Source organism: Meriones unguiculatus, chromosome 1 (genome assembly GCF_030254825.1).
Source record: "Meriones unguiculatus strain TT.TT164.6M chromosome 1, Bangor_MerUng_6.1, whole genome shotgun sequence".
Lineage (NCBI taxonomy): Eukaryota > Metazoa > Chordata > Mammalia > Rodentia > Muridae > Meriones > Meriones unguiculatus.
Window position 1 is genome coordinate 4,805,613 of NC_083349.1, and position 25,027 is coordinate 4,830,639.

General features: G+C 55.9%; 2 protein-coding genes across 7 annotated transcripts in view; one reads left to right on the plus strand and one right to left on the minus strand.

Annotated features, from left to right (window-relative positions):
• Positions 1-8,465, plus strand: part of Myh14 (myosin heavy chain 14) — a 57,234-nt gene extending 48,769 nt beyond the window's left edge. For all 6 annotated transcript variants that reach the window (XM_060379843.1, XM_021633898.2, XM_060379815.1 and 3 more), the window contains 6 exons: positions 267-355; positions 435-558; positions 2,079-2,287; positions 5,510-5,618; positions 7,469-7,641; positions 7,923-8,465. In XM_060379843.1, coding sequence (XP_060235826.1) covers positions 267-355; positions 435-558; positions 2,079-2,287; positions 5,510-5,618; positions 7,469-7,641; positions 7,923-8,076 — 858 coding nt within the window. In that variant the 3' untranslated portion in view covers positions 8,077-8,465. The remainder of the gene's footprint in view (positions 1-266; positions 356-434; positions 559-2,078; positions 2,288-5,509; positions 5,619-7,468; positions 7,642-7,922) is intronic.
• A 1,007-nt stretch (positions 8,466-9,472) lies between these two features.
• On the minus strand, positions 9,473-23,621 carry Kcnc3 (potassium voltage-gated channel subfamily C member 3). The gene is given in 9 exon segments (XM_021633938.2): positions 9,473-12,359; positions 13,349-13,408; positions 15,645-15,751; positions 15,753-15,772; positions 16,003-16,194; positions 16,904-16,933; positions 18,268-19,375; positions 22,756-23,531; positions 23,534-23,621. Coding segments are annotated over 9 exon segments (2,529 nt in total). The 3' UTR covers positions 9,473-12,211.
• Between the last annotated feature and the right edge of the window lie 1,406 nt (positions 23,622-25,027).

A 25,027-nucleotide genomic window follows, 5' to 3' on the forward strand; every position in this document is an offset into this window, starting at 1 on the left:
AAGATTTAATACGGACAGGAGCCAGGAAGTCAGGACTAGGAGGCTGATGGGACAGGGGATAGGAGGGAGAGCTTGTGGCCTGCTAGGAGGAGGCCTAGGAATGAGAGGCGTGGAGGAGGAGCACGGCTGCGGGGGACACAGCTCAGCAGAGGGGAGTAAAGGAGCACTGGCGGTTAGCGCTGAGAAAAATCCTCCCGTGAAGGCAGAGAAGAGTTGATGCCAGTGTCCTAACCCCTCACCCCTCCGCCCTTGACTGGTCCGTATAGGAACTGGCTGCCTCAGACCGGGCCCGGAGACAGGCCCAGCAGGACAGAGATGAGATGGCAGAGGAGGTGGCCAGTGGCAACCTTAGCAAGTGAGTGACCTGGTGCCGCGGGCCGGGCATGCCCCTCCTAGAGGCCTGCCCACTGAAGCGATGCCCTCCCTTCTTCCAGGACAGCCATTCTGGAGGAAAAACGGCAGCTGGAGGGACGTCTGGGGCAGCTGGAGGAGGAGCTGGAGGAAGAACAGAGCAACTCTGAGCTGCTCAAGGACCATTACCGGAAGCTGCTGCTACAGGTGGGCTCAGCTGGCGCCCCCTGCCCGCCACCGCCCCACCCCACCTCAGCCTTTAGTTGACTCTTACTCAACCAGCTGAACAGAGGGCATTTGGTAATTTTGAAGGATGAAGAGGAATTCATAAGTCAGGAAGGCACGACTTACCGATTCATCTGTAATTCTGAGCAACTCTCAGACAGGCTTGCAATCGTAATTAAGTGAGCTATCAAGGTGTGGCAGCTCACAGCTGCAATCTCGGTACTTTCCAGAGCTAAGACAGGGGCACTGTCACAGGTTCGAGGCCAGCCAGGGCTGTAAAGAACAAACACTGTCCTGTGACTGGATTGCTTCACACGTTATTAACAGGAAAGCTTGTTTATCATCGTAAACCCAGTCAGGAGGGAAAACTCTGCAGGTAGAAGTACAGGGCGTTGCTGGTCAGCCCCCACCAATAGCCTCACACTGGCCTCGAAGTCACAGTGATCCCCCTGCCTCTGCCTCTCTGAGTGCTGTGATTACTGGCATGGCTCCATCACTCCCAGCTTCAGAGATTCTTTGTGTAGCCTGAGGGTGATCTTGTGCTTCTGATTCCCCTACCTGTGATGGCAGGCTTGTGCCACCAAACCCGGCTTAGGCTGTCCTGGGACACCAGGGCTCCTGGTATGCTAGGCAAGCCCTCTGCCAACTGAGTCCTAGCCAGCTCCTGATACCTATTTTCATTTACAATTAAAAATTTAAGGGCTAATGGAGGGCTGCTGGGCTCACGAGTGTGCCCCACGAGGCGAGACGTGAAAAGCTTTAATCAGCCTGGGCTGAGTGTCTGCTGTTCTGTGACTTCCAGGCTGAGGGCGAAGCGCTATTATTAGGACCAGGGCCCATTCTACACATCTGCCAGCCGCTATGAATGGAAAGGCCTCTTTCCTCAGACCACCCCACAGGTCTCTGCTGCCGGGGCTCAGACTCTGTGGTGGGAGAGGACAGAGACTGCCTTCTTCTCACAGGCTCCTCAGGTGACCCTGGTGCCGAGGAGAGTGTGAAGGGCCAGAAATAGCGCAGTTTGCAACCACGAATTTAGAGCATTTAAACAAGTTTGTGACCATCTCTGAGACTCACTAAAATAGCAAAGCTGAACCTGGCTGTGGCGGTGCATGCCTGTCATCCCAGCATTTGGGAGGTGGAGGCAGGAAGATCAGAGTTCTCAGTCCTCTTCAGTTACATTGAGTTTTAGGTCAACCCAATCAACATGAGACCCTATTTCAAACAAAAATATTAAAACTGAATTTAAGTAGATTTAAATAATTTTGAGTACTTTTAAATAAATTTAAAACATTCTTGCTCACTAAAAAGTAAAAGGTGCTATTTGCTGAGGATTGGTTCTCCTGGGCTTGTTGAAGTGCTCTTGTTGAGAGCTTAGTACCACTAAGGCTCTGTGCTGTGCATGTAACAGCCATGGGCTCAGCCCATCCCAGGAGGTACCTAGCGTGGCCACCAGCTTCCTTCTGAGGCTTCATCACAATGTCCCGCCTCCTTTCCTGCTGCAGGTAGAGTCTCTTACTACAGAGCTGTCTGCTGAACGCAGTTTTTCAGCCAAGGCTGAGAGCGGAAGGCAGCAGCTGGAGCGGCAGATTCAGGAACTGCGGGCTCGCCTAGGTGAAGAGGACGCAGGATCCCGAGCTCGGCAGAAGATGCTGATCGCTGCTCTTGAGTCTAAGCTGGCCCAGGCAGAGGAGCAGCTAGAGCAGGAGACCAGGTGAGAAGGGAGGGTACTCTGGCCTGGAAGTAACTACAGGAGAGTGACTATGTAACTCTAGAGAGTACAGTGTATACAGTAGTATCCGCAGCTAGCTATTGCTGTGTAACCAAACTCCCTAAAACTTAGTGACTGTAAAAGTAGTTTATTGTTGCTTTTGAATTTGGCCCTGGCTGGCAAGTTCTTTTGTGCTGGACTTGACTGGCCAGCCTGCTGCAGCTTTGTTGATAGGAGGGCTGGCTTACGTGGGTTTGCTTAGTCAGGCTTGAGGACATGTAAGGCCTTGCCTAGAACAACTAGACTAACTTGGTTGTGTTCCGTGTGGCTTCTCATCCTTCAGCAGGCTAGCCCAGGATGGCCTGAATGGCCAAGCTATGTGCCCCAGAATAGGGGACACTGTCGCTGGCTTCTGGAGGCTTGGAGCTAGCACTGTGCCGCTTTAGCTATAAGTGGAACAAGTCCTGTGATAGCTTAAGTCCACAGCCACATGGATGCAGCTGGAGTCACAGGCCGAGGGTGTGAGAACAAGAAGGAGTGAGAACTCACCCCCACCCCATCAAACCATCTCAGAAAGGAATGTCGTTTTCCTATATAAAAAGATGCTTTGGGTCAGTGTCTGCGTATTTCCCTGGTGGTCACAAAATGGCTGCACTTTTATATAGTGCCGTGTCCACACATACTCGTGTTTAGAGCCAAGAAGCCAGGCTAGAAAGGTGTGCTCAGTGGGTAAAATGCTTTCTGTAAAGTGAGCTTGAAATCCCAGCACCCACAGAAAAGCTGGACATGGTAGCATGTGTCTGTAATCCAGCACTCCTACAGCAAGACAGGAGGGAGAGACAGGAGAATTCTTGGAAGTTCATTGGCCAGTTAACCTTGTGCACAGCAGTGAACTGAGACCCTGCCTCAAACAAGGTGGGAAATGGGGACTGACACCTGAGCTTGTCCCCTGACCACACACACACACACACACACACTCCTAGTTTTACTTCTGTTGCTGTGACAAACACCTCAACAAAATCAGCTTAAGCGAAAATGGGTTTATTCAGCTTGCAATCCCAGATTATAGTTTATTATTTGGGGGAAGTCAAGGTAGCAGGAACCTGAAGCATCTGGTCATATACATAGTCCAGAGCATGCCTGTGCTCAGCTCAGCTTCTCATTTACACAATTCGGGACCCAAACCCAGGAAAAATGCTACTACCTGCAAGCTGGGTCTTCCCACATCAATTAACAGTCAAGACAATCCCCCCCAGACACGCCCACAGCCCAGCCTGACACAGACATCCCCTCAGACACGCCCACAGCCCAGCCTGACACAGACATCCCCCTCAGACACGCCCACAGCCCAGCCTGGTGTACAGTCCTCTTCAGACATGCTTACAGTCCGGCCTGACACGGACATCCCCTCAGACACGCCCACAGCCCAGCCTGGTGTACAGTCCTCTTCAGACATGCCCACAGTCCGGCCTGACACAGACAGACCTTTATCGACACACTCTTTCCAGGTGATTGGAGGTTGTGTCAAGTTAATTGAAAGTAACCACCAAGCCAGGCATTGTGCTTCATGCCTTTGAGCACAGCACTCAGAGGCAAAGGTGGGTGCATCTCTGTGAGCTGGAGGCTAGCCTGATCTACATAGAGAGTTTCAGGTCAAGGCTACACAGTGAGATCCTGTCCCATGAAACAAAACAAAGCAAGACAAAAACAAACAACAACAAAAAAAAACCCTCCATACAAACAAAACTAACCATCAAACAAAAGAAACCATCAGCTGAGGTTCTGAAGGTGTCGAAATGGGAGTAAACCATGCAAAGAGATGAGGGTGAAAACCTGGTTCAGATTGACGTCGTCAGCCTGGATCAGAGTCTGGGAGTCTGAGGCCAGGCAGTTCGTTGTCAGCTGATTTAAAACAGTCCAGTTTGGGGAAGTGTTTCCAGGCAGCAACCAGCCAGGTGCACAATAAAGCTAATGGTGTGACTACGCAGAAACTTCCTTACAAAGTCCGTGTGACCGTGGCGTGGGCTCTAGAGCTGAAAGGCCTAGAATCTAGAGTGGTCTCTGACTGACAGCACAGAGGTCAGCAGGCCGTTACGTCCATGTGACATCTTCCCTAAAGATGGGCTCAACTAGGATCTCAAGAGAATAGGGTAGGGAGGGAGAGTCTGGGGTAAGCGTTACGGAGGATTTGGGTAAGGTCTGCCTCTGTGGCAAAAGGGGAGGCCTACCACCTCGGACAGCAAAAGGCTCACCAGGAAGTTAACACAGTCCACTTTCAGCTGTCTGGAAGAGAAAACAAGTATTTCTGAGTTTAACATTTCTGGTTTCCCTATTGTTCTGTGGTCACAAGGACGTTTGTGCCCCCAACAATCAACCAAAAGATTAACATTTTTTTATAAAAGACTGGTAGAGTGGCTCAGCGGGCTTGCCACCTGGTTCTGAATACAATCCCCAAGACCCACGTGACAGAAGGGGAGACTCAACTACAGGTTGTCCTCTGACCTTCCCAGCACATGGCATGGCATGCACATGAACACACACACACAGAAATATAAATACACGAAGAAAGAAAGCAGGAAGCAATGGCAATAGAAGCTGTTTCCTGTCAACAAACCTCCCACAACACCTGTCAGGAAGTGCTGTGCTAATTCACCTCATCACTGAGCCCAGCACATGAGGAATTTCCAGTGCAGCAGCATCCCCTGCCATTGAAACAGGTGTGACGCCCGTGATCCTTATGTATAGAAAAACAGATCAGACAGGCTTGTCTGTCGGGCATGCCTGATTTCCAGTTCAGCACTTGCACCTCAGGCTGGAGGGCATGTGAATCGCTCTGCATCCAGAGACAGGTTGGGGCTGCAGCTGGGGTAGAGGCCCAGGCTTTATCCCAACACTGCATAAACTGGGCATGATGGTGCATACTGGTCATCCCACTTGGGAAGCAGAGGCAGGAGGATCAGGAGTTCAAGGTCATCCTTGGCTACATAGTAAGTTTGGGGCCACCCTGGTCTCCAGAGACCCTGTTTCAAAACCATCAGCATCACAGGAGACATTTTTAAGAGAATTAGCTGTCCTGCAGAAGGGGTCCTGGTGCCAGGTCTGGCTGTGTGGAAGGCAGCTGGAATCCTGGTAGGAAAGAGGGAAGAGACCGGAGGGTGGGAGAACCGTCCACAATGCCGCGGTGACACAGAGCTTCCTGAGCCACCCCCTTTTTCTCCTCTTTAGAGAGCGCATCCTCTCTGGCAAGCTGGTGCGCAGAGCTGAGAAGCGGCTGAAGGAGGTGGTTCTTCAGGTGGACGAAGAACGCAGGGTGGCTGACCAGCTCCGGGACCAGGTGAGAGACGACATCACCACAAACAGTGGCCAGTGGGATCAAAGCCAGAGAATAAAACAGCTGCCCTGGCCTGGCAGGGGGCTCAGTGGGTCAAGCTCTGGTGGAAGCCGAGGCAGGATTGCCGAGTTTCAGGACAACCCGAGCTATGGTGAGAGACCCTTTCTCAAACCAGCAGCAAGGACGGAAAACATCCTGTAGTCTGTAGGTGACAGAGCCCAAGCAGAATCTCTGTGTCCTTAAAAGCCCAGCTCTGCAGCTCTGCCTTGTTTGCCATTAATTCCACATGATTATCGAGCATAGCCTTTGTGCCAGGCACGTTGCTAGGCATTAGTGGGTCCGAAAGCCCTGGCCCTCACATGCTCACATTACCAGTCCAGGAAAGGTGTTATACAAAGATAAGGCCGGACTCTAGTGAGGGCTGCAAAAGAGAAGAATGACACAGGAATGGAGAGCCTTGTCCAGACTGGGTGTTGGGAAGGGCCAAGGAAGTGGCTTTTGAATGAAGACCTGATGGGAGGTACAGCCAGAAGGAAAGAGGGTGAGGTTCAAATGCCCTGAGGAAAAGAAGTGAGCAGAATGAGTCGGTATAGCTAGGGAGAGGAATCTAAGAAACGAGGTCAAGTTGGGCTGTGGTGGGAGTGCTTGGGAGGCATGGGCAGGTGGATCTATGAGTTCAAGGCCAGCCTGGTCTATAGAGTGAGTTTCAGGACAGCCAAGGCTACACACACACACACACACACACACACACACACAAATATACACACAAAAAAAAAACAAACCTGGCTTGAAAAAGTCACCCTCCCCCCCAAAAAAAAGTAATGAAGTGAGGGCTGGGGGTGTGGCTCAGGTGGTGAAGTGCTACCTGACATGCAGAAAGACCCTGGTTTCCACTCCCAGCCCTGCATCTGGGAGATGAAGCAGGCCCAGTGGAAGCTGGTCATCTTTAGCTACACACTGAGTCAAGGCCAGCCTGTGCGACAGGAGACGAATGCAGTCACATGACTTATGTTACCCGGGAGAGACGTGGTGGTGTCTGGGGAGATCAGGGTGTAAGGTATGGTCACTGAATTCATCAGAGGTGTGGACGTGAGGAAGACGATGTTAGGGTAGCCCCGTGCCCAGCAGTCCTGGGGAGCTGAAGGAGTGCGGTGACGGGCATGGGGCGGCTCTGACTGTGCCAGCCCCTCTGGTGCTGTCACACGATTCCAAGGAGCAGCATGTTTATACCAGACAGGGCCATGACAGGCAAAGGAACCAATTCCACCAGGCTAGTGTGGCGAGCCAGTGAGTTTATTGGGGTCACTTACAGGAACTTGGGGGACTCAGCAAAACAAAAACAAAACCAACAAGAAAAATAAAAACAAAACAAACAAAAACCCAAACAAAAAACAAAACAAACCCAAACAAACAAAAAACAAAACAAACAACCCAAACAAATAAAAGACAACACATCCCAGCATGAATAATGGCTCATAAACACTGTAGCTCCAGAGGCCCACGCCTCTCAGTTCCCACCTGCTTCCTATATGATCTTGCGTCCCAAAGGCCACAGGCCACAGGATAGGGGTGTGGTGTGGCAGGAGATCTCACAGGGAAGGCTTGCTTTCTCTGCTCATCGTAGGACTGCTGACCACCCCTTCACTGTTGCCCAACACCCAGCTGTCTTCTGCGTATTTTGTTACCATGATTGTGAAGGTCTCAGTAGGCCACCACAGCCGCTGCAGCCCAAGATGACCCGGCCTTGCAAAGGAGAGGCTGAGGCAGAGTAGAGGCCAGTGTGAGGAGTGCAGAGCATGCGGCAATGGGCTCTGGAGGACACCGTAGGAATGACACGGTCCCCCTCCCCTCAGCTGGAGAAAAGCAACCTCCGGCTGAAGCAGCTTAAGAGGCAGCTGGAGGAGGCAGAGGAAGAAGCCTCCCGGGCACAGGCTGGCAGGAGGCGGCTGCAGCGGGAGCTGGAGGACGTCACAGAGTCGGCGGAATCCATGAACCGGGAGGTGACCACGCTGAGGAACAGGCTCCGGTAAGCCATCCACATGCTGGTACCACCCGGGAGAGGAGAGCAGGACCTGGCCTGCGTGGCCAGCATGGGGAAGGGGCTCTGGGGTGGGGAGGAGGCTGCGGCCTCCCTGTCCTCCTGCACTTTTCAGTCTTGCTCGGGTGCCCTCTGCTCCTGTTGGCCCGTTTACCCCCGTTTGGTCGCAGCTTTTCCTGTACCCATCTTTCCTCTTTCTGCGTCTGTGTTCTCATCTCTGTCTGCATCCTTGGCCCTATCTGTCTCACTTGAGCGTTCTCCTCCCACAGGCGTGGCCCGCTCACCTTCACCACGCGCACCGTGCGCCAGGTGTTCAGGCTGGAGGAGGGCGTGGCTTCTGACGAAGAGGAGGCTGAGGGGGCAGAGCCTGGGTCTGCACCACCCCAGGAGCCTGAGGCTCCGCCCCCTGCCACACCCCAGTGACCCAGTGTGTTCTAGAAGTTCCAAGGACAGAGCCTGTCCCAGTGACCCTCCCGGTTTGCACTTTGAAATGACGAAGCCCTCTGGCATTGATGAATCCTACTGAGACCCCAAGACCCTTGCCCACTGGGGACTTCGAATCAAGGCCCCAAACCAAGGAGCCAGGCGGGAGGGAGGCCAGGACGGTCATTCTTGTCAGGGGGACGGAATGAGAATGGATAGCAGGGACCTGCTCCTGCCTTGAGCAGCCCTCTTCCCTGCAGAGGGCAGGCAGGGCATCTCCGTCCCCTCCCAGTGTACTGCCTTCTTTTATGGGGGGAGGGTCTGTGTTCTCAGAGGTCAGTGCTCAGGTCCCTCCAGGCGCCGAAGAAATAAACTGGCTGGACCCTTCACCATGGCTGTGTTCCTAACTGGGGACCAGAGCGCGAGGGGCTTACTCAGCTTCCGTAATAGGTGGGATCCTCCCTAATGACCAGGTGTTTACAGTACAATAGAAAGTATAGATGACCCACTCTACGCTAGGCAAACCATTGTCTCCTCAGCGTCGTTGAGCGTTGCCAAGAGAGTAAGGTACATCTTTCTAGCCCTTTCAGAGTGGTAGAAATAAGCTCAGACAGGCTGAGCTACTAGTCTCAGGACACACAGAAAGACCTAACCAGGTTCTAAACCCCACAGTCTGGCTTCAGGGTTGGTAATCCACAAGGGAAGGCATCCACCTTTGCATACACAGGACACCCTCCCTGTGTCCTAGGGCTCAAGTCCCCAAGCTCAGCGCTCTCCTTAAGAGGGCTGTTCATGTTTGCCACCAAGGAAACCAAGGCAGTACCCAAGGAGGCCAAAAGATCAGGTCCCCTAGAGCTGGAGTTACTGAGCGATGAGAACAGGACTCAGTCCTCTGCAAGACCAGCAAGAGCTCTTAATGGCTGAGCCATCTCTCCAGATTTCTACACGATTTTTTTTCCAGACAGGGCCTGTAGCTGGAACCCATCTCCAGTTGCCTAAGTTGGGATTCACATGTCCACTTCCTCGGTGCTTTGATTACAGGCGCACTCTGCCACGCTCAGCTTTCACCTGGGTTTGGGACTGAAGTCATGCTGGCACTTAATCGACTGAACCAGCTCCCTAGCTACCTCTGCCACTTTTGTTGGCTTTTTGTCGTGCTGGAGCATGAACCCAGAGCTTGCCCGAGGCTAGGCAGCCTCGCAGCTGCTGAGCCAGGACCCCAGCCTCTCACTGGGGTATTCTGGGAAACACTCTTCCCACCGCCCTTTACTTTTTTTTTTTCTGTTTTCCCCCCCCCGCCTTGCCTTAACCTCTTGAGAGGGCTGGCAGGCCAGCACCATCTAGCCCACATTTTAATTTCCCTCTGTGCACCCCAAACCTAAATCAGAAAAGCCACTTCTAAATGAAAAGGAATCATTTATTGGGCAGGGGAGTGGGAGGGAGGGTGGGGAGGGGCATGACACTGTTTCTTTTGGGGGGGAGGGTTGACATGCGGCAGCTTCTGCGTGGGTGGTTCATGCACCCTGGGTGGGCGTGGGGGAGGCTTGGGGGAGGAGCCTGCCGACTCCTCCCTCCCTGCCTGCGGGTGGGCCAGAAAGACCCGCCATTAGCACCAGAGTTGCAGACCTCCCCTCCCCCAGACTCAGGACCCGCCCCCATCCCTGAGAGCGCCCCTTGGCCAGCCCCTCCCGCGCCAGGCCAGGCCAGGCCCGTCCGCTGTCTAGGAGTAGATATACTTATTGCTGTGAGTGTGTGAGGAAGGAGGGGAGCCGTTGAGCTCAGGAAGACCCCCTTCCCCTCTACCAATCGTTCCTCCCCATCGCCCCGCCCCCAGCCCCAAGTCCGTGCTTCCCTCCCCAGCGCAGGAGGGGTGCGCGACGCATGCTTGTGTGTGTGGGGGGGCGCGTCATGCAGCGCATGCGTGCAGTTGCAGGCACCCTGGCGGCCGTGGGGAAAAGGGAGGCCAGACCTGGCTCTCCCTCCCCGAATCCCACACTGTTTGGTAAATTGGGAGATGTGGAAAGGGGCGAAAATCACGTTTTGTAGAGGTTTACAATGATGGCAGCTTTTTCAAAAGCTTAACTAAAAAGCTGGGTATGTGTGGGGAAGTGGAGAGCAGGGGGAGACAGTGGGAGTGGTTAGTACCCTTCAGAAGGACTCTTATCGCCTTTCCCCGCCCCACTCGTCTCTTTGAGGGACGGGGTGGGGATAATAGGGGCTGTTTAAATAAGTTGAACCCTTTGGCAATATTAGGAGTCCTCACTCCATACCCTGGTGTCTGGAGTCCCCTAGCCCTTTGCCTTGCCCCTACCAGATCCCACCCCACCCCTCAACCCCTGTCTCACCAGGGTTTAAGGTCCCGAGGGAAGGCGGCGGGGGGAGGGGGGACTCAATGCCCCTTGCATAGGAATCGTTGCATCAAGAATTGGGCCCAAGGACACCTCCACCGACACTCCGGTGACAGCGGGAGGTTTCCCTGAGGCTGTGGGAACAAGGGATTGCTAATTCTGCGGACCACCGAGCTCCAAAGGGGGAGTTCGCTAAGGATTCTGGGACCGGTGTGGTCTCTGGGCTTGGGGGAGGTAGCATCTTGGAGCCAAGACGGGATTTGAGAAAGTTATCCACCCGCGAACGTGGCACGTGGTGGGCAAGGAATGCTGGGAAGGGCAGGCTGAGATCCTAGCCGAGGAAGGCGTGTCCTCTCCCCACCACGTGGGTAAGAGGGGTTGCCGGAGATTGAACCCTGCGACTCTAGCAGATTAGGCAAGCGCTTTAGCATCGGGTCCCATCCCATCCTTGATTTGCCTTCAGTGGCGACACCCCACTGCTGCGCTGCCGGGACGCACCAGCCCAGAGCGAGCCTGCGACGAGCACACAAGTCTAAAACACCCGTGCACTCTGCAAACTTGGGCACACTAAGAGGGAACGAAGTCCCACGCTCTGGCAAACTCTGGTGGCCGGGAAGAAATGTGTTTTGGCACCATAGGGGGCGCGGGTTAAAGTGCTTGAGGAGGGGGCTGCCTAGACGGCGATGCTGGAGTTGGTGGGAGCTCCCTGGAATCAGACCGACCCCATCTGGGAAGGTCTTGAGTCAGAGGCGCCTGGGGACAGGGGAATGTGATGTCAGGAGGTTGGGGCCGTCTAGGGTGCGGGGAGGCGTGAGGAGATGGGGGTGTCCAGGCAATGGCAGGGTCACGAGGACTGTCAGGACCCCAAAAGACTGAAAGTGAGCCGGAGTGCAAGGGAAGGAGGGAAGAACATGGCGGCGCAGTCCAGGCCAGGGAAGGATAAATGGAGTGATGGAAGTGGGGAGGGTGGGGCGCCGGAGTGCACGGGGCATGGGAGTGCAGGGTGCCAGGGTCTAAACCCGTGTAAGTCTAGGGTGCTCGTCTCACGTCCTGGGATACAGTGGGGACGGGGTGGGGTGGAGGGTTCTGGGCCTGGAGGGCCAAGTCCATGCAGAATAGAGGGAGCAGATCCCCGGAGGCGGGCGTGGGTGGAATGCACCAGCTGGCGTCCTCCAAGCCCGGGAGCAGCTGGCAGAGCCCCCACCCCCAGCTGAGCGCCTCAAGGCTGCGGCTGATTAACCAGCCGTCCTTTCCCTACTTGTTCCTAGAGGTTTGTGTTTTTTTTTGTTTTTGTATTTTTTTTTTTTCCTGAATCGATTAGTGATGTGTGGGTCGCCCTTTTGGAGGGTGATCAGGAAGACCCCTAAAATGTCAGCTCCTACCCCAGAAGCTCCCAGCGGCCTCCCCTCCAACTCTGCAGGCAGCTCCTGGCGGCTTATTGCTGAAGAGGGGTCGGGGAGGCATGCAAACTGGAGTGGGTGCCCCAAGATGGAATCAGCTTTTAGTTATTTACAGGGGTCGATGGGAAGGGTGTCCTATGGCTCATGGAGACCTGAGGTTTGCTTTTTCTTTTTTTTTTTTGAAAGAGGGGAGGGGTTGGGGGGGACAGGCTCCAGCCCCGCCCCCTCTATCGTGGGGGCTCTAGTATGTGGGGAGTGAGAGGCCCCGGGGGCGTCTGCTGGCATCACCTTCTCTTTTGCATATTAATAACTTAAAAAAAAAAGAACCCTTTCCCCCACTCCCAACTCCTTTCGACCTTCCCATCACCCCCAGTCCTCCCACAGGGGTTAGGGAAGCACTAGAGGATGGAGGGGAGGGTCGGGGGAGCTCGGCGCGTGGCCCGGGGTGAGCCAGGGGGCGTGGCGAGGGGCGCGAGACGCAGGGACACCCCACTCAGGCCCACAATGCTGCTCAGGCTGCGGGACTTCTCGTAACCTGGGGAAGGAGCAGAGACAAGGGTGGGACAGGCGTGGGGATGGGAGCCGGAGTGACGATGCGACAGAGAGCCCAAAAACAAGGACACAGGCACAGAGAGAGATGGAGAGGCCAGAGATGCGGAGAGACGAGGAGATAGGTGGGACGGGGGGGCCAAGGAGATGGAGAGAGAGGTGAAGAGATCGGAGAGTCAGTCAGTATCCACAAGAAAGGTGCAGACACAGGGAAGAGGAGAGACAGGGTTAGGAGGCGGCTGGTGCCCATGGAGCCTCCCCACCCAGCATGCCCAGTGGAGAGGCCCGCCCGCCCCCTCCTCCCCCTCTCCAAGGACCCATGGTCTGAGGCCCAAAGGCAGCAGTTGGCGAGGTGGGATGGTGGGCGGCAGGGGCTGGGGTGAAGGCAGCTGGTGGAGAGGGCTGCGCAGGGGGGAGCTGGGGCCTGGTGCAGGAAGTGGGGAGGGAATTTCTTGGGACCTTGTGATAAGAGCTCACTGTGTAGCCCAGACTGACCTCAATCTCAGTATATAGCTCAGGCTGGCCTAGACTAACATTCTATATAGCTTAGGCTAGACTCAACCTCACTATATAGCCCAAGCTGGCCTCAAACTCACTATTTAGCCCAGGCTGACTTCACATTCAGTAGGTAGGTAGCCATGGACTGAGAGGCTTGAGTCATTACATTCATCATGGACATTTTTAAAGAGTCCAGGCCATGGGCTGAGGTGGAGGATTAGAAAATCAGTTGGGATCTGCTGGTGACAGGAATTAAGCGGTAAGGTCACACAGCTCAAGGGACCCCGCGTCAGAACCAGGGTGGGTGGGTGGGTTTCTGGCTTTGTTTTTGTCTCTGCTAGCACCAGGGACTGGGATGGTTTTTCTAAGCTTCACCGGCTGGGAGGTGGTACTCTGACAGCAGGAGAGTGCCTAGGGGTGGGGACCAGAAGCCCAGTGTCTCTGGGACACTCCCTCCCACCATTCCCAGTTGCTAACCTGGGGGGAAGGGACAGGGGGAACCCGAGGGTCTCTCGAGGTCTCAGGCGGTGACAAGAGCTGGGGACAGAAATACAGAGAGTCAAGGATGGGGGATGGGAGGCAGATGGGGGCTCCCCAACACAGGCTCACTGTTGGGGGGACGGAGAAACGCCGGGATGTCTTCCTCCTCTCTGGTGTTTTCCGGGGGTGATGGGAGCGGTGAAATGGGGGCAGCCAGAGACATCAAATATGGCAGGAGCTTCCTGGGTGGCTGGGGAAGGGGGGGGCGGAGGGTGGGAGGAATGGGTTTGGGTATGTGAATCAAGAGGTCAGGCATGAGTGGGACAGGCCAGGAAAGAGGGAAGATATTGGGTCAGAGGGGGTAGAGGACAGGACTGGACAACACTGGGGCAGAAAATTCAGTCAGCCCCATCAGCTCCAGCCATCATTTGAGTTCAAAAATGAATGGATTTTGGTATCATATGCAAGAAAAGCAAGGGCCTTGTCCACCCAATTGGGATCCCCGGCCTTCCCCACACACTCCATTTTACCCTCCACCCCCCCCAGCAATCCCTCAACCTAGGGGTGAGGGGTAGAGGTCTAGGTTCAAGCGAGGGGGGGTGAGATGGGAAGGAGGGAAGGAGTGATGAGATGGACATGGAAGGTGATGGGAGAGGGTGTAAGAGGGACATGGAAGGGAGAGGCACAGGGGTCCTCCGGGCTGTCTGCTTCCCTGGGAACTCTGTGGAACATGGCAGTTCATTAGGCCTTTCCTGAGACTTCTCAACATAGCATTGCCTTGGGCTGAGAGCAGGGATCGATTCTTCATGTATTTGAATTTCTTCTTGTTTGTTTTGTTTTGTTTTTTGAGACAGGGTTTCTCTGTGTAGCCTTGGCTGTCCTGGACTCACTTTGTAGACCAGGCTGGCCTTGAACTCACAGCAATAAGCCTGCCTCTGCCTCCTCAAGTGCTGGGATATAGCTGTGTTTGAATTCCTAAAGAAGGTGCTGTGGTGTTTCTAGAAGTAGATCAGACAGCAACTTCCCATCAATTACCCTACCCAGCACCGAGCCTTCTACCCGGAAGCTCTCTGTCCTCTTTCCCTGGTTCAGGCATCCCATCCTTTCTTCTTTTTCTACAGTATGGGAAGTAGAACTCAGGAAATGCTAAGCAGATGCTCTACCACTGAGCCGCACCCCTCCCCTGGGGTTCTAGGCAGGGGCTCTAAGGCCAAGGTACAAACCTAGTCCCTTCTTTTTCTTTCTTTCTTTCTTTTTTTTTTTTTTTTAAAGAGTCCTTTCAGCACTCTGAGCCTTTGCAGTCATGCTTTTCTTCTGCGTGACTGAGCCTTTTCACCCTTTCAGGTCTCATGTCATTTTCTCAGAGAGGTTTCCCAAAGTTGGCTGTGGTGGTGCCTCCCCACAATCACAGTACTGTCCACATGCAGAGAACAGGCCCCGTCTGGGCGTAGCTCAAAGAGGACCTGAGCTGCCAGAAAGGTTCTTTCCTCCTCATGGTGGGGCAATGTAGCAGCTACCTCTTTATGGTGAAACAAACCACCCCAGCGTGCAGTGGCTAAAACAACATGAAATTTAGGGTGGCAGGGTCTCATTTTCCAGTCCTGGCTAGCTTCAATCTCACAACCCCTCTACCCCAGTATCCAAGTGCTGTGACGACCACCATGCCTGGCTTCTCCTATCCTTGGCTGACCCTTGACCTCTGACTCTTCATCTTTTCCTTTCGTCTCTGAGACCTGGTCCCAGCTAGGTCTCTATCCTCTTGTGCCTAGATTTCATCCCAGCTCCTTCCAGACTCATGATCTGCTCCATTCATCCCATCTCCTGGCCCCTCGCATGGCCCTGCTTTCCTAGTTCTTGTGCCCCCGTCTCTCCTCTGATATGTCTGTTTTCTGCTTGGCTGCCAGAAAGCCCGCAGGGAAGTGCGTCTGCTTAGGTGGAGCCTAGCTCTAGATCAGGGAGCCTGCCTGACTCCACCCTGCACTCAGGAGCATCAGGTACATAACCCACATTGGTGACTACGTAAACAATTCCCAGAGGGGGTGCAGACAGGGGAGGGCACACCAGGGGAGGGGGATGAGGGTGAGCAGGTCAGAGGTCAGAGTTGGGTTAGTTCTGGGGTGTTAGTGAGGACCAGGCGCATCCTGGGGTGACGGTGGGGGTCAGTGTCAGGGACTGGGTGTGGCTGTTTACCATGGGTGAGGGTCTCAGTCAGTGGGAAAGCATGTTCTCAGAGGTTAGGCAGAGGTGTAGAAGGAAGGGGAGTCAGGAGGGGCTGTGGTGGGGAACTACTTACCCTGGGGGGAAGGGGACTCGTCCACTAGGGGGGTATCCAGGCTGCTGCGTTGGCGTTGAGGTCGGGCAAGAAGCTTGGGGGGGCTGGCTTACGCCAGCATGGGGGGAGCAGTGGGGGAGCACCAGTGGCTGGGATGAGGGAAGAGGCCAGACAGTCAGGGCGGGTGGGGGAGATGGAGATGAAATAAAGACAGGTGAGGAAACTTGGGGCTCAGGATGAGGGAGGATGGGGGAAAAGGCAGTTTGGGGCTGATAAGGAGAATGGAGGGGAGCCCGGCACCTCCCCCATCCCCTCCTCTCCCTCCCCTGGGCTGGGGAGAGAGGAAGGGTCTCTGGGGAGGCCCTAGAGGGCACCTCACCTTTTCGGATGGAGCCATCAGGGGAAGGGGCATAGTCAGTGACAAGGAAGCAGGCTCGGTCCCGGCTGTAGCGACCCCGGCTTCCAGGAGTGATGGGGCTCTTATCTTCCGGAGACATGGCTGGCTGGTCAATGGCGGGGCAGTCCTCATGGGCCAGTGCAGCTGCCGCGGGGTCCCCATTGGGACGGGGGTCTACTGCAAGGTGAGAGGTCATAGACAGAGGACAAAAACTGAAGGGAGAAGGTGACAGTGAAGAGCACCGGAGAGATGGAGGTTCAAGAATGATCCTAGGGAAATGGGGTACAAGGTTGCTGGTGAAAAGTGCTGAGAGGTGGGGAAGGCAAATGGGACTGAGGGTGTGGACAGTGATTGGCTAAGGCGCAGAAGTGAGGCCAAGAAATTGGCAGTTGGGTCTCATGTGAGTGTTTGAATGTCCAGAACAGGAGACTAGGAGGGTGGCTGGGGCTACTGTGGACCAGGCTTGGTAGCATATGTTTGTCATTCCATCACTCAGGAGGCTGAGGCAGGAGGATTCTGAGTTTGAAGCCAGCTTGGGTTGCACAGTGAGATTTCTGCACCCCGCCATCCCCCCAAAAAAACAAAGGGTGGGTGTTGGGCACAACCATCGTTAAGATGCTGAGTGTGGGCAGGGGACAGGCAGTGTGTCACGGGTTTTGAAGCGGCTGCTTAGGGACAAGTGTGGGGTGCTGCAAAGGGCAGGATGGGGAAGGGCTGGGAAGGTGACAGGTGAGGGAGGGTGAGGTGGGGGTCCCCTAGGCTCTGACTTGAGCTATTTTTAATGGATGGGAAACTGGGTCAGTGGCTAAGGGAACAAGATGGGGGGCCAGGCAGACTAGCTCATTTTCTTGACCTACTTAAGGCCCAGTGGGGGGTTGCTCACCTCCTTCCTCCAGGACACCCAAGTCACTGCCTGCGAAAAACAGAGTCCCCCAGGACAGACACGACACTTGAAATCCGGCACAACCACCAGCTTTCTCCTCTCCTCCCTCCTTTTCCTGGCCTGTCTCCTTATTTAAAGAAAAAAAATTTTTTTTTTCTTTTGAGATAGTCTCACTCTATAATCCAGGCTGGCTTTGAACTCACAATCCTTTAGCCTCAGCTTCCCAAATGTTGGGATTGCAGGTGTGCTCAAGTAGATCTGGCTGCCTCTTGTCTCAGCGAGAACTCTCTGGAAATCTCTAGTTTCTCATGCTACCCTCTGCAGACCCTGCCTGGCAGCCCTGCACCCTGCCCTCTGTTTGGCCCTTTTGGGTTTCTCCCTTTTGCCTCCCTGTAGGTGGGTCCTGAGCACTCTATCCTGCTGATGGCCTGACTCAAATGGTCTCCTTCTCTTCTTGAGTGACTGGTACCTGCACAGAGCGACTGTGGTCTGGCTCTCAGGACTATGCCACAGTCACGCACTGTAGTGCTGCCCGGGCCTGGCCCTAGCCTTCCCAGGAGTCACGTGAGACTCCCCATGTTTTACACGGAGTCCCACTCTTTTCGGAACAAGGTCTCATGCAGCTCAGACTGACCTTAAACTGCCTCTTTCTCCTAAGTCCTGGGATTACAGGCATGCATCACCACGCCTGGCTCTCACTCCTTTTTCTCCTTTCTCGCTCTCCTTCTCTTCCCTTGCCTTCTCAAATAGAAATAGGAGTTCTTTCTTAGGAAACTGTCCCTAAGAACTGGAGTGGACTAATGGTCTAGGGAGCCATCCAAAACCTTTTTTTGTTTGTTTCCCTGAGACATGGTTTCTATATGTATGTAGCCCAGGATAGCCTCAAACACGTGTTGACCCTCCTGCCTTGGCCTCCCCCATGTTGACATTATAGGGGCGTGTCACCAAGCCCCTCTACCTGCTGGCCACTTTCTCTCTTTCTATTTTCTCCCCCATGACTTTTGACTTGCAGCTCAGGCTAGGCTTGAACTCCTGATCCTCCTACCTCTACCTCCCAAGTATGGAGGGTACCAAGTACCACCAAGGGATGGGAGGCGTGCACCACCACCTCTGGGTTTCTGAGTCTCTTTCTCTGGACACCTTCACTACGCTGCCTCTGACTGAGGCCTCTCAGAGCAGCCTTGCTGAATTCCACATTCCAAAACTCTCTCGCACATGGAATCCTGTCCCTGTGGCTCCTCCTGTCTCTGTTCCTTTCTGTCTGCTCCATTGCCTTCCACCTCTGCCTGAACCTGCATCCCTTCCAGTTCTGCCACCTCCCCGCCCTGGTCTCCCTACACCTCCAGTCCTGGCCCCAGCCTCACCTGCCCTGTTGGTTTCAATCACCTCTTCTTGAGCCAGTGGGCAGGGCTCACCAGGGGCTGGCAGAGGAGGCAATCCCATGATGCCCAGTCCCCCAGCACCACCCCTGAGCAGCCCAGGGTGCGTGTGGGGTCCAGGTGGGTAGGCCCCGGCCACATTCATCCCCATGGAAGGAGGGGTGATGGGCGGTGGGGGGCTGATGCCACCACTGCCGTGGTGGGGGTGTGGCGGGGGTGGAGGTGGGGGGTCGGGCTTGCAGTAGTTGGGTGAGCCAGGCTGCGGGGGCCTGGGGATATGTTTGTTTTTCTTCTTTGGCAATTTCTGCTTGGCCATAGCCAGTGAATAGTACATGCCGAAGTTGTTGACAATGACGGGCACGGGCATGGCAATGGTCAGCACGCCAGCCAGGGCACACAGCGCCCCAACTAGCATCCCAGACCACGTCTTGGGATACATGTCTCCGTAGCCCAGGGTGGTCATAGTGACCACAGCCCACCAGAAGCCGATGGGGATGTTCTTGAAGTAGGTGTGGTTGGAGCCCAGGATGTCATCAGGGTCGGCACCGATGCGCTCAGCATAGTAGATCATGGTGGCAAAGATGAGGACCCCCAGAGCCAGGAAGATAATGAGTAACAAGAACTCGTTGGTGCTGGCGCGGAGCGTGTGGCCCAGCACACGCAGCCCCACAAAGTGACGTGTCAGCTTGAAGATACGAAGGATACGAACAAAGCGGACGACACGCAGGAAGCCCAGCACATCCTTGGCGGCTTTGGAGCTGAGACCTGATAGGCCCACCTCCAGGTAAAAGGGTAAGATGGCCACACAGTCGATGATGTTCAGGCTGCTTTTGAGGAACTCCACCTTATCTGGGCAGAAGGTGACACGCATGAGAAACTCAAAGGTGAACCAGACCACACACACGCCTTCCACATAGGTCAGAAAAGGTTCTGTCTCCACCTCCACATTGGTGATGTTCTCTGGGGGAGCCCCAGGGATTGGGGAGGCTTGCGTCACCGTCTTGTTGCTGATGTGGATGAAGCCCTCGTGTGTTTCCAGGCAGAAGGTGGTGATGGAGATGAGGATGAAGAATAGGGAGGCGAAGGCCACATACTGCAGGAGGACGGGAGAGAGAGTAGCGGTGACCAACACGTTTGCATCACTGGAATCTAAAGAACCTTCTAGTGGTCTCCCATTCCCCACCTCAGGACCCAGATCCCATGAGAACCTCTGTTCCCACTTAACGGTTCCCCCGTTTCTGGGGAGGGAACGCAGGCTCGGGGCAGGAGTTTGCCACAGTGGACCCAGGGAAAAGCATTTTCTGGGTTCCAGATGAGGGGTCCCCAGAAGGATTCAAATGTGCCACTTGAGGATGGGAATGAGAGGGACTACCACACTACCCGTGTGTCAGAGGTTTGGGATTCAGCCTGGAGCTGGGGAAGGGAGAGGGCAGGGGGGACACAGGCTTTTACTTCTGTGGCGCTGAGGATGCAGCCCATACAGCCTTATGCAAGCTAGACAAGCCCTCTGCCCCCGAGCGGCACCCCACCCCTCCCTCTAACTTTTATTTTGAGGCAGGGTCTCTAATTTAACCAGGCCAGCTTCAAACTTCAACTCCCCTGCCTCAGCCCCCTGAGTAGCTGGGCTGACAGACCTGCCCAGCTCAAAAGCCTGGGTTTGAATTTGTCACACTGGAGCAAGGGTTAAGCTTTCTGAATCTGAATTTTGTTTTTTAATGGAATTGTTATGAAGATTTGGTGAGTGTACAGAGGGCTTGCTTCCAAATACAGTGCTTGGCTGAGTGCCTGGAACACAGCGAGAGCTGAGCTGTTACTAGGGTACGGTGGATCAGTTAGTTGGGGGCAAGGATGAGGGGGTCAGGGTGGCTAGGATCTAAGGACCACAATGTCAGTATTCCGCTGAAGAGACCTGGGGGCCGTTCGGGAATGTGGGGAAGCTGAAGAGGGAAGGCCTCACTGGGTTAAGGCTAAGGAGAGGGAAGAGGAAATGGAAGCCTTGTGGATAGGGAGGGGTTGTGTTCTGAAGAGGCAAATTCAGGGACCTAGAGTGTGGTCCAGAGTTCAATAAATGGGGTAAGTAGGCCCTGGGCCTTAGGGTAGGCTGAAAGAGTGGTCAGTAGGATAGATCACCAACTTAGCTTCTCAGCAGTGGAGAAAAGGCCAGAGGACGCTGCAGAGCGCATGCCCGGCGCCTCCCCGTCCCCCTTCCCCCCAACTCCGCAGGCTGCAGCACTGCAGTGGAGGCGGGCCGACCCGGCTCGGAGGAGGGCGCGCGGAGGCCAGCACCACGGACAGCTCACCCCACCCCACCCCCAGCGCGCGCGCACCCGCAGTGCGCAGCCGCAGTGCCCCGATTGCCTTAACTCCTTCCAGGCTGAGGCACCGCGAGCCGGCGGGCTGCCACAATGCCTATGGTTTTGGCTTCGTGGCTCGCGGCCAATTGGCCTATAACTTGCGTAACCCCTTCCCTCCCAGGGGCCCGAGGAAGGGTGGGCAGCCGCTGCAGTGCCCAGGCGCAGGGTTGGTTTCCCTTGGAGAGGCTCTGAAACAGGAGGCAGGGAAGGGTACCAAGGCTCTGGAAGAAGAAATAGCGGGGCTGGAAAGGCTGGACCCTGAGCTAGGGCATGCTTTGCGCTCCCAACTTGCAAGAAGGTCCACCTGGAGATTGGAAAGTACCGCAACAGCAGATCTTCAAATAATTTAAAAGAATATGTGCAATAAATAAATGAGTGACTTTCGCAGCATCACCCAAAAACTCTATATCTCAACCTCAGCACCCTTGAATGGGGTCAAAGGAAGGAAGGACGCCCCAGGCCGCCCAGCGGGGAAGGAGATGCTCAGAGGCCCGAAGGTGCATCTGGGGCCATGTCCCTCCTTCCCCTCTTCCTTTTCCCTTCCCCCCAACTCAACCCCAAATGTCGCCAATTCAGCAGGAACTAAACTTTATGCGAAGCCTCCGGTCCCCCCCCCCGCCATTCCCCCCTCCCCTGGACTGTTCCCCCTCCCCCCGCGGCACGAATGCGGCACTGCGGCTCCGCGTCCTTCCTGGCCCAGGACGCTGCACGGTAGGGGGCGGGGGCGGGCAGAGAATGGCTCTCCCTTATCCACTTTTGCTACTGCTCCCTCTTTTCCTAAACTTAACCCCTAGTTCCTCCCACACCCTCCCTTCAGGGGCTCCCGGCCCGGAGGAAGTTTAGGGAGAGGAAAAAGCTAAGAGCTATCAAGAGGGTCTCCGGAAGGCCTGGGAAGTTACAGAGGCTTACAAACCGTTCCAGGAGAGATCTTTGAGGGAATCTGAGGTTTCTAAGAGAGGAGAGGGTTCTGGGAGCACATCAGAGGAGGCCAACAGAGGAGTGGTGATGGGGGAGCTCGGGAAGGGGTGAGGAGGAGGTGGCTGGGAGAGGAGAGCTCTGAGGCTGAGCTCTCCCAAGGCACGGTGGGGTGGGAATTGAAGCCACTTTGAGAAGTTTCTTGGCGATGACTTGGGGGTGGGTAGCAGGAGCAAGGTTTCGATTTGAGGTGACACAAACTTCTGAAAGTCCCTTGGCAGAATGAGAAAGTAACCGTGGAGGGAGGAATGGAAGAAAAGGAGTCCCAGAGGCAGCTGGAGGGGAGGGATGTGCTGCCGACGGTCAGGGTCAGAGGCAACACTGGTGCCAGAGAGAAGTGTGACAAGGGGGCCCTTCTGGAGAGACGGGGGTGGGACCCACTTCAGTGGAGTCCGAGTTCTATGGGGGAAGGCCCTCGAAGGGGGTTGGTGAAGAAGGTGAAGGGGGAATGAGAGGGGAGTTAGGAAGAACCGACCCCCACCACACTCAGCGTTGCGGTGAGGTTGTGGAGAAACTGTCCTGACTAGAACCAGTAGTTTGGAGGTTCAGTAAGACCCTGAGGACTCGGGGGGGGGGAAGGAATCTCTTAGAACTCTGGGAGGTATGAGCAGATCACCCACAACCAGGAGGCCCGAAGTTAGGTACAGAGAGAGAGAGAGAGAGAGAGATCTAGAAGTTGGGTCTAGGGAGAACATGGGAGGGCCCCAAAGAGGGAGAGATGGGGAGTGTTCCTAAGGCCTGGGACGTCGGGGACCTGGAATAAGTGGCTTCGAGGTGTCCAAGGGACGGAGAGGAGAATTTGAGAAGCCGAGGACGTTCTAGGGGCCTGCCAAGGGTCTCAGACGGTGTGTGGGCAAGGTGGGCTGGTCAGGAAAGTCCAGGAGATTTCCGGTTAGGGAGCCTTTCCCCGGCATCTATGACCTGGAGCAGCAGGGCTGGGGTTTGGAAAGCCCCGGTGTCTTTGCAGAACCAAAGGGGTGGCCTGGAGAGGAGGGGTGTTTTCGCAGGGGCGCAGGGCACTCCCGCCGCAGGGAGGAAGGACTTCCAGAGGACTGGGGGCCCGGGTTAGGGAGTCCTGAGGGGGCGGAATAGGGGCCTCGGGATGGGGTCGGCATAGTTAGAAGTGCTCGGAGAGCGCGCTCACCCTGGCGGCTCGCGACGAGTAGGGGTCCTCGAAAAGCGCCCACACGCGAGGCTGCCAGCGCCGCCACCACGTGCCGCCCGCGCCGCCCGCGCCCCCGGTAGGTCCCCCGGCGCCTCCGCCCGCGTCCTGGAAGCACAGACGCTTGAGTTCGCCGCCGGCCCCGTCCAGGCCGCCGCCTCCTGCTCCCGCCTCGTCGTCAAGGCCCGCATCGTGGGCGCCCCCGGCGTTGGCGGAGTTGGCAGCGCCCGAGGAATCGGGGGCCTCGAAGGAATCCAAAGCCTCCTCGGCGTCGCGGTGCTGGCGGTAGGTCATCCAGCAGCAGGCCTCCACGTCCGTCTCGTCGATGCCCCAGAAGCCCAGCTCCTCCTCGAAGAGCGGCCCGCACACATCGGCCGGGCAGTGCAGCTTGCCCGTGCGGTAGTAGTTGAGCACGTAGGCGAAGACACCCGGGTGGCGGTCGAAGAAGAACTCGTCCGTGCCCGGGTCGTAGTCGAAGCGCGCGGCCGCCTCGGGCTCGGTCAGCCCGGCCAGCCGGGTCCCCGGCAGGGTGCGCAGCGTGGAGCGGTACGTCTCATGGCGCACGCCGCCCACGTTGATCACGATCTTACCGCTGTCGCCGCCGCCGCCGCCGTGCCGCCCCATGGCCACCGCCGGCAGCCCGGGGCATGGCTCGGCGCGCCGGCCCCCGGGCCCGCGGGAAAGCGGGGCACCCGCCGGGGACGCGGCGGGGCCGGGCTGCGCGCACTGCTGTGGTGGCGGCGGCGGCGGCGAGGACTCGGCGGCTGCGGCGCTGGCACCGGCTGCGGCTGCTGCTCGCCGGCCCACTGGCGCCCGCGGAGCGACCAGACGCACAGTGAACTGAGCATTGGACAGGGAGGCGGGGCGAGGGGGGGGGGCAGGGCCTCGGGGGCGGGGCCCGGGAGGGAGGGCCAACGTGATTGGACCGGAGGAGAAGATGAATGGAGGGGGAGGGTATGATTGGGTAGGTGGAGGGAGGACGGGAGCTGATTGGGCTGAGGGGATGGGCGGGGCCATGGCCAGGCGGACTCTGACCAAGCCTAGCTAGGGGAGGCGAGGTTGCTCAGCAAGCTCGGGGATTGGATCCTACTTAGAAGAGGGCGGGGCGTCAAGGGGACCCTAAAAATGCCTAACTCAGCAGCACGGCGAAAATGGAGACCTCGGAGCAAGGTATGAGGAAGAGCCAGGTGCGGTGGAGGCCGGGGGATCAGGAGTTCAAGGTCATGCTGCAAAGTGAGATCGAGGCCAGCCTGAGCTACTTGATAGCTTTTCTTTCTTTTCTTTTCTTTTCTTTCTTTCTTTCTTTCTTTTTTTTTTTTTTTTAGGAACCACAGTAGGAGAAGCTAGCAAAAAGAAATCAAATGGTCACTCGCCTAAGCCCTGGCAGGCAGGACCCAAGAAATCATTAACAGTCCTTATTGGGCCAGGACAGTAAGGAGGAGGGTCTCACCTGGGGTGCACGGGAACTGGAGGTGGAGATGGAATTCGAATAAATAAATAAGAACAGGAGACAGGCAACGGGGAAGATACTGGGACGTAGTGGTAAGAGATGGAAGGAGAGGCCTGGGAATTTCTGGATGAAAGCTAGGGAAGGCAGAGGCTGTAACAAGCCATGGAGTCCAGAGAGGCCTGAGGTTTGCTGTCCTCCTGCCTCAGCCTCCCGAATAGCTGAGATGGCAGGTGAACACCGCCAGACCCTGGAGGTTGCAGACTTGGACTTCGTTAGAAGGGGCTGGACCTGGAAGAAGAGGGTTGCGCATGGATGGGAAGAGACATAGGCGGGTGGGCGGGGTCTCTAGGGGCTAGGAAACACCTTCAGTAGTGCGGAGGAAGACGAGGTGACTGGATGGCAAAGTGGGACACCGAAAACGAGCATTTAGAGCGCCAGGAGCCGGCTGGTGGCATGGAGGACGGGAACTAAGACACCTATTAGGGGAAGGACACTGCTGGACACGGGATGCGGGTGGGCTGGAATAGAGATTCCGTGTCAGAGGCCCAGGAGGACAGTCCACGCGAAGCCTTGGGGAAAGGGGCAAAGGTTTACAGCTTGTGGAGGAAAGGGAATGAGGCGTAGACCACAAAGATTACAGGCAGCAGGGCCAAAAGATAGGTAAAGGAGTGGGCACCAGGGCATGCAGCGAGGGGCGCTGCCGGGAGCGCAGCCAATAGCTTCTCAAGCATAGGTTTAAGTGGAACCAATGGGAAGGGGCGGGCCTACGGAGGAAGAGGGGAGAACCGGACCGGGACCGCACAC